Source organism: Colias croceus, chromosome 10 (assembly GCF_905220415.1).
Source record: "Colias croceus chromosome 10, ilColCroc2.1".
Classification (NCBI taxonomy): Eukaryota; Metazoa; Arthropoda; class Insecta; order Lepidoptera; family Pieridae; genus Colias; species Colias croceus.
The window spans coordinates 7,646,288-7,655,920 of NC_059546.1; the positions used below are offsets into that span (position 1 = coordinate 7,646,288).

General features: G+C 31.4%; 1 protein-coding gene across 1 annotated transcript; it reads left to right on the forward strand.

The window, feature by feature from the left end:
* Positions 1–1,646: 1,646 nt before the first annotated feature.
* On the forward strand, positions 1,647–3,611 carry LOC123695101 (venom peptide CtAPI-like). Its single transcript, XM_045640821.1, has 3 exons — positions 1,647–1,789; positions 2,289–2,471; positions 3,511–3,611. Coding segments are annotated over exons 1-3 (264 nt in total). The 5' UTR covers positions 1,647–1,710; the 3' UTR covers positions 3,513–3,611.
* Positions 3,612–9,633: the final 6,022 nt, after the last annotated feature.

Below are 9,633 nucleotides of genomic sequence, written 5' to 3' on the forward strand. Positions count from 1 at the left end.
TTCAAAAGCATACTATTTTAAGAAATGTACTATCTCGTAATAGAATTATAATATCTATGAATCTATCTATTTTATTTATTGCTAATCAAATTAATATAATATAAAAGGTTTTTTCCATTCTTTTCAACGGATATTGTCTAAAGCTATTTTATCAAATTCTGTTTATTCTTGAATCACAACAAATACACACAATAAGTACGATTAGTACTCGGTTTTTTATAGTTTAAATTATGCTTACAAATACTATACTAATTTGTATCAATAATCTGCATAAACATTGATGCATTAGACCGTTTTACAGTCAGCTCTCGGACCAATCTGACCCGAAACTTGAATTCGTAAAGGTAACATTTATTACTTGGCTGGTTTTATTCTTCACTTAGCGATATTAAGGCTCGGTAATTGTTCCAGGTGTTATTGTTATTTTGACACGTGGGTACATTATTGCAGTAAAGATTCGATTTACATATCTACGTATATATTTATCTTTTAGCCATTTTCTTGCATAATATGTAGCTTAAATCAGCTTCAGACGATGGAATTGAAATATTTTGTAACATAATAAAAAAATTAGATGTTAATGAATTCCTAAATGCAGAATGAGTTTATTCACAATTAATATGATGTATATTAAAGGACTTTTTTTGAAGTGTCTGTTGTTATTAAAAACAACACTACCGATACTAACAAGTTCAAGGCTTAATCATGACGTTATGTATCATTACAATATAATAACTTGTAATTACTAGCTCTGATTAAATCTATGTTTCATGATAATAAGTTATTATTTAATAACCTTATTATGGGATGGTATTTCCCGCGTACCAATCTACAATACAGACGCTTTGCCGTAGGAAAAATATTTCCACGATAGCTCAAAAATTTCTCATAAGAACATTCAAACTCAAAGCATTCAAATAAAAACGGACAAGCGTGAGTCGAACTAATGTTAATTGGTTCTGCAGACATAATTTCCAATAAAAAAATCTACCTCTATATGAAGAAGTCATTCATGTTTTATTTAATGCAAAATATAAATCCGCTGTATCTATACAGGGTTTCCCACCGTCCGCGTCCGTACTGTAACTAATATACTGTAATCAGCGTATGAAAAACTATTAGGTTCCCTTAAACATTAAGCATAGTATACAACATACGGGATATCCAGTATATAGAGTAAATATTAAGACCTACAGATTTATTTATACCGGCGAGTCAACATTCCTGCTCGGACCCAATATAAGATATACCAAATAGCTTAAATATAAGCTTGGAAATCTTATCTAGCTATAAGCTATATCTTCATTTTGTAAAAAGCGCGTCATTCTAAAGTGCTATAGCCATTTCATATTGATCAATGTGTAATCAAGTTCTCATATACCTACAAATAAAAAGTTCTATTGAAATTAAAGAATTAATAATTTAATATTGCTTTATTCTTGTAAAATGAATAGCAATTAGGTACTAATTATGTACCTAAAATTGGTTTACAAATGAACAATATATTGGATTACAATAAATCTACTCATAATATATAAGTAACTATAGCCTATAACAACACTCAGTCGTTTTTAGCTCCAAGGTAACAATTATCACGGATAGCGTCATGTTAAATTATCTAATATATAATTGTTTTTGTGTACATATTGTACATAAATACATCATCAGGAAAAACAAAACCAGTGTGTCGAGAACAGAATTAGTATCAACATGTCTTTAAAAACTTTACCTGTTTTGTTTTTGTTCATCGCAGTTTCGTATGCTTTAAAAGTTGATAAAACGCCGTGGGGTAAGTAAAAGTAATTAATTATATTTATTAGTATTTAAGGACGTTGTTAGTACAAGAATGAAGAGTGAGTTTTTATGTAAATATCACTTCAATTTTTTTTAGCTAGAATTTGCGTAGGTTTGATAGACTTGTTTATGTCGATAAGAATGATACAATGTAGTAATTTTTTATGGCAGTAATTGATCTGATATCTGTCCTGAAGATTAATTTTGGAAATTATGTTCATGTTTATATTTAGAAATACGAATATTGATTTCGCATGTAATTTGTTTATTTATTGAAACAGAATTATTCATTGTACTTACAGTAATTATACAAAGGACACATACATTGAATTTAGTAACGGTACATTAAAAAAAATAAAAACAAAACGGAGTTACATAATACGTACAGAGGTCTAGGACAGAATTTGTACTGCTATCTATCATGCCTCAAAAGGCAATCTTATGAGTTATATAAAAATGGCAGGCAATATATATATGTTACTGAAAACTTCCAGAATGTCCGAAAAATGAACGTTACATCGAATGTGCCCTAGAAGTTTGCTGGAAGAATTGCAAGGATCTGAAGAATCCACCTCCCTGCCCCTCTATAGCGGCTGGTTGCTACGATCCTGCGTGTGTGTGTGACAATGATTACATGAGAAACGATGAGGGTGTGTGCGTGCCCACTGATCAATGTTGTGAGTATTATAAGTTAGAATACATGAACAGAATCGATGATTCTTTTATTACTAAATAACAACGTCATGTTGAATGGTTATTAAGAATATACGATACGTTAAGGAAACATTGTTCCTTTTAAATGTTTGTATAGAGAAGTATCAAATTGTTCTTTGTTCATTTGATTATATTTTATCATAATTAATATGTATTTATAATGAGTGTTTAAGCGTATCTTCAAATTACAGCGAAATCAAATACAAAATACAAAATCATAATAATTGAATAGAATAATATAGTATATAGGTATAAAAGGTTAACACGTGGATAAAATCCAGTCTTATATATTGTATATTAAGCTATTGCATAGCTTCTATCGCGGGCGTTGAGCGCGGGGACCGAATCTAGAAATTCCGTAACGAAAAACCTCACGCTCCCCACTCCGACAGGCACGGAGGTGTGGCTTGAAGGCATGCTATGCAATAGCAGCTCTACCACGGCAGTCTCCGAGTGCCACACGTATTTTTTTTTACTGGACCCTTTTATAGATTATAATATCATGGCTAAATAACCCATTAAATTGTCACCGATTTGATAACACAGGGCAATAGGTTAGAGCTGTTATATATTATGTTATATATTTATAGCAATATTGTTTTTAATAATGTGATATTTTAATGAGAACATGTTTTACTTTTGTTTATTTCTAAACAACATTGACTTTTTAAGTCTGTAATTGATTAGAAAACATTTGAGTAAGCATCGATAAAAGTTAACACGATCGAAAAGCTTTTGAGTTTGAGTTTGCTCTTTCTTCCGGGATCGAAAATAAGATCTCAAATATAAACTTGTGTTCTGATTATCGACAGCGTTTATGCAATTAATAATTTAGCAAAGCCAAATAGAACATGTTTATTGTGTTTTGTAGTATATGACCCACATATAACAAAAATTAATTAAGAAGATTAATAATAAGTAATTGATTTATATATTTTTAGTACCTGGTAGCGTACCTACCTTTTATTTAAACTAAATTAATCTCGTTACATTTTTTTTCAGAATAAAACCACGCCACCGAATAAATCACGACTTCAGCGTAACAATGTGCAAGCTTTGGTTTTTTATTTTTTCTATAAATAAATACTTTTCATAAAAATATATGTGTTTTAATTGTATGAGATAATACTGACGTTTGCTAAGAAATATTATTAGTTTAAATTATGTGCTTTAACATTCTTAATAATAATTATAGTCCTATTATTACGGAAGACCACCGCGACCGGATTGACATTGCGCAGGACAGCTAGTTTAACCTCTTCACGACATCTATACATACTTATAATAAATCTGTAGAAGGGTCAATTCTGTACATTGAAAATATTGAAAAAATAAATAGCAGGGGGTGTTACTGGATCGATACCAAACCCAAATATGTGATTAAAAAAATTTTTGTCTGTCTGTCTGTCTGTCTGTCTGTCTGTATGTGAAGGCATCACGTGAAAACTAGCGGTTCGATTTCGATGAAACTTGGTATAATTATACCTTATTATCCTGGGCGTAAAATAGGATACTTTTTATCCTGGAAAAATACGTAGAAAAAAAAAAAATCTTAATTTTTCAGTTTTATCCATAGACGTTGTTCCGTAGAACCGCGAACACACGTTGCGTATTATTATAGGCCTAGCCGTATTTGGGAATTGGGTCCAATAGATATTTATAAGATGTTATTGTCAGAGGTACTCAAAATGGATAAATAAACCATCCACGCGAAGACCGACATCCGCGCGGACGGAGTCGCGGGCGGAAGCTAGTACCTAATAATATTATCTAAGTATTTACTTAATATTATAAAGCTGAAGAGTTTCTTTGTTTGAACGCGCTAATCTCAAGAACTACTGGTCCGATTTTGAAAAATTCTTTCACTGTTAGATAGTTTTACCGAGGAAGGCTATATATAATAACGCTACAACAACAGGAGCTTAGCACTGCGGGTAAAACCGCGGAGCACAGCTAGTATTATATATTACTGTTCGTATCTAACAGGCTATCTACTGAACCATTTAGTTATATCGAAACTGGCACCGTTACGAAGAAGCTCAGGCAATTTATAAATCTAGATTGAATTTCTACGAATTGTTGACATTTCAGTGTGTTATTTATCGGAAATTCAAAGGCTGAATCAAAGCCAATTGAAATTTTAGATATTTTCACACAAAGTCAAAGTTAATTGATTTACCTAGATTCAATACGCAAAAGAAAGTAATGTTAAGTATGGAATATACCTTGGTGCTGCTTTAAAAAAACTTTTACTAAAATATCTATAGGACTCTATTTCTCATGTTTTTCATTCTTTCAACCATAAAATCTCGTCACTGTAGAAAATTCTTCGAATATTTGTGAACGTTTATTTAAAAATAATCGTCTAGAAACTCAGGACATGTTTCGCATAATTATAAGTGTTTTCCCAGAGGTAAAGCCTAAGGTCTTTATAATGTATTTGTGTGTCTCATTACAACTAATGACAGTTTAAAAACATATTCCAATTGCTCGTGGGATTTTTCTATAAGATATATAATATAGATATATATAACAAAGGTATATAATGAACAGGCTTGGTAGAGCTCATTTCTCTTCGTCTTTGATCAACATTTTTAAAATTGTATGAAATAATGAGTGTAAGTATTTTTTCGTAACCACATTAAAATGTGTCCTGACTTCAAAAAGATGGCATATATTTCTAACATACAGTACCACAAAGAACTACTAACAAAAAGCTGAATGTCGGCAATTTGAAAAGATCGCACGCACAGTTTAACTTGAACTACTACAACAATTACCATTTACCGTAACGTCACTCCGAATACCGTAGAAACTTTCCTTTACGTCTGCTTTTATTGTTTCACTGTATATGGATATTAGTTGTTCTAACACTAACGTTCCTTGATAAGTTTGTGATAATTTAACTGCTCTCTGTGCTTGATCTGCGATTTAAAAGTCGTAGGTAGTCGTAGTCGTCTCGTTTCGACAGAACGCTTATGGATAACCCCTTATTTCTTCGTAATAATGAAGCAATTTTGAAGAATGAGTAAAAGTAAACCGGGAATTGCAATGTTTTTCACATTCCAAATGCTTATCCGAAAATAAATATTCAATGTTACATTGAAGCGCAAATTTGAATATAAATAAAGAGAATTCGCCTCATGCTGAATTTTATTTGTAAAGGCTTCGGTTTAAGTGAGTTATGCGAAAGCCTGCCTGTACTAATTAAAATAAGAGTCGTATGAAGTGCCTTCGTTTGCTCAATAATTCAAAACTTTTTCACTGTAAAATGTATCTAACTTGTACGCAGTTTTTAATGAGGATGGGTTAATGAGATAGAGATCGCTGTATTTTGCTGGGTTTATTATGTACTAGCTTTCCAGCCGCGGCTTCGCCCGCGCAGTCAAAGAAAAACCCGCATAGTTCCCGTTCCCGTGGGATTTCCGGGATAAAACCTATCCTGTTTCCCGAGGTAAAAAGTAGCCTATGTCCTTTCTCGGGTATCAAAATATCTCCATACTAAATTTCATGCAAATTGGTTCAGTACTTTAGGCGTGATTGAGTAACAGACAGACAGACAGAGTTACTTTCGCTTTTATAATATTAGTATGGATGTGCACAAAAATGTGTAATAATAATATTTTTATTATTGTTCTCTAGCTTTTTAGAGTGTAAGAATAGTTAGCTCCACGCGGAGCGGGAAGAGCGACGAGTATGTAAATTCGGCTTCACTCGTCTGTAGCCTTTTTCCTCATATAGCTACCTTTTAAAATATTTATAAACTATTAAAACAAGCATATTTTGTAGAAATTCAAACAGCCTCGCATACTTTAGCATTTATTTATTTACTATGCTTGTCTTTAGCTAGATAAGGACTAAATGGTCTCATCATTTAAGCTTTTAAGCTATTGATTCTAATAAAAAATACTTTTAATATCATTTTTCTGTACCTCCTTCTGTGAGTTTATTTCTTTCCCTCGTATTTACCATAAAAAAAACATGAAACCTTCTACTAGTTAGGTATATTAGAAAGAAAATTTCACATCCAAGATTACGTATGCATTTTTAATTATTCCGTTTTTCAGTGGAACATTACAGTTATAATTGTTCATGAATAGAGACGGCATATGCATAGAGAGTTGGCTTAACTTTATTTTAAATGCATATTGCGGTGTTACTCCGACGCGGAACACGGAAATATCTTCCAAAATATGACTAAATAACGCTCGCTGAAACAACAAAATCACAAACGCAATTTCGTTCGAGAGAATATCATTTGAAATGCAAACTAAAAATGTATACTGGTGTTTATATCTGGTGGAATGTTATTTTGGTAAAGAACTAAAGGTGTTAATTTTTCAACGAATACATATATATTAAAAGTATAATAAAATATTTTTATTATTGCAAACTATTAAAAAAATATAAAATTTTTAAGTAGTCTTATGTATAATTTAGACACTTGTCTTTAAATCTTAATAATGAACGATAAACAAATTTAAATTTGTTTCCTCTTGCTTAAGCCAAATAATTTATTAATTAGTGCTTCTTTACCACTTTATACACCCGCTGAAGCTGAAACAACGGTTGTAGGTCCGCTCCCTGAGCTATCTATTGAATTAATATTTTGTTCAATCATTAAAAAAAGCTCAACAACATTACACCAAAATATCCTGCTGTGTTTATTATCGTCGTAGTCTAAATTTAGGGAGAAATATCTTAATCTCACATATTATAACTCTCACGTAAACAACCGTTAATTAACAGCTCCAAATCAAACATCATAAAGACTTCCACATAATTCTCCAGTTATTTGACATTGTGTCAACACATTTCCGGGAACAGAGCACATGCCATTGTTAACGCTCAAGCTAATTTGCATGCAAAGGTGAACAGGAACAATGCTTTACGGTTATGGTATTACTGTATTAATTATTCTAAATCCTCAGATTTAAGGGGTTCTTAGAAAGGTATGCTCAAATTATGCAGTATTAGCGGTACATTTGTTATCCTAAAACTTGTTAGCAAACAAACTGTTAATAGTTTATTAACAAAGTTTGTTAACAGTTTATTTGGAAATATTTACTACTAAAACGAATACTAGACTAACGATAATATAGCAAAAAGTACAAGAAAAAAGTTTGATCTGAAAATAGTAAGAAAGAACTTAACTCAATCAAATTGTGATCAACTGAGGCATTGTCAATCACGATGAAGATTAATTTTATCTCCTCTGAGATATTATCTCAGACTCCAGTTTTTACATCAAAGCAGGGTACGAAACGAACAGCACTTAAGAATTTTTCAGTTTTTTACTAAAATGCTTGCTTGACAGTGTCCTGTCCGTGTTATAATTTAGCGATCGTTTTTATAAACCCGTCGAAAAATCATTTTTGGTTTTCATATTTTTTATTCAAGGATTTTCTTTTAAATCCTTTTCTAATCTAAACCTTTGGGTCTATTTTGTTCAGACGTGATGGACGTATAAATTTGAAACATAAAAAAGTATCTTCATTACGTTTAAATTAAATAAAAATAGAAACTAGTCCAACTTGTCGAAGTGAGACCCAAAACAAAGAAGTAAAATATAAAACCGATGTATTATCTACTATATTGAAAATTTTCATTGGTGTGAGAGTCATTTGCGTAATAATAATTTAATTAGTTAATCAATTATTGAAAACAATCTTCTCCGTAAATCTTCATACTGGATGGTTTGTTCAGTGTGTTTTGAAATGCAAACTAACAATGTATACTGGCATCCTGGAGTTTAAATCTGGTGGAATGTTATTTTGGTAAAAAGCTAACGATCAACGATGTACAATAATTAGTGGGTAGATATTAAGTGTTACAAGATTACTTCTCCATAGCTCTGCTTGGTTTATTTCTACATACATAGTTTAATAAAGTCAATCTGATAAAGATAAAAACTTTGATTCAAAAACACAAATCCATTAAAAGCCACATCGTTTCTGACACCACATATTCTCTATTCCCGTCACCAAAGTGCATTATTTCATCTGCCAACCACACTCGAGTTGAAGGCGCTTATTCACTAACTCCATTCTGTTTGTTGACGAAAATGTTATATTCTTAAATTCTTACCTCAAAACTCGGTTTGAATTTGTTTGTGTCAACACGTCGCTTACGACGGTGAATTTATTATCTGCAGTTCTGTGTCATGAATAAGGTAAAGGCTCCTAATACGGCGGTAGTCAAAATCACTTCCTAATACGGTGGTATTTCTATTTTCGAGTTTTATTCCTGTTTTATTAATTTTAAGTACACCAAAACGTAAACTATTTATTCCAAATTTATTACTCCATTACTTAACTAACGTTTGCAAGTATAGCACATAGACAACACAACAAGATCAATCAATCTGTGTAACGGCATCGACATGAGAGGTGTTTCCATACAAACGCGAAACAACAAAAGTAAGTACACTAATATTTATAAACTAAGTTTTTCGTATTAATAAGCCGTTCAAGTTTGTATATGTATTGTTTATTGCATTTTCCTACTATTACACTCACCATTTAAATAGCTTATTTCATATTTGTAAGTCATTTTCTACCCAAAAAATAAGAAATAAAATACCGCCGTAATACGATACAAATTTTATACATTAATCCTAATACGGTGGCATAACTCCGAAATAGGAAAAATACTGGGCATGTTTTATTGTTTATAACTTTCATTTTATTTACTTATTGAATTAATTCCAAGATTAGTTGAAATAATTATTAATCTGATAAATTGGAAACCATATTCTGCGGTATGTGTTCTTAATTAGAAATCCAGTTAAATATGAAAACGGTTGAGTACAAAATGTTTGTTTCTTAGAAGGGGTAAAAATAGGAAGGTGTATTTTAATGTATCACAAATCATTTATTTTGTATAACTGTTGATTTGAGTTTTACACATCTGAGCCAAAAAACTGTTCTCGTTTGATTAAGCATAACATTCTCTTGTTTATCGAATTTTTGATGGGTCAGAATTAGGATTATTAAAAACACGAGTAGTTTTCCTATAACGGTGGTAGATATTTCCAGGTAACTCTGTATAAGGTTATATGATCTCCTATTACGGCCCTATTCATAGAATTTAAAATTACCAGATTTAGGGTTGCGTAAATAATAA

Coding starts and splice junctions, on each gene's coding strand:
- LOC123695101 (XM_045640821.1), top strand. CDS start 1,711: ATGTCTTTAAAAACTTTACCTGTTTTGTTTTTGTTCATCGCAGTTTCG. Junction 1,790..2,288: donor AGTTGATAAAACGCCGTGGG/GTAAGTAAAAGT, acceptor GAAAACTTCCAG/AATGTCCGAAAAATGAACGT.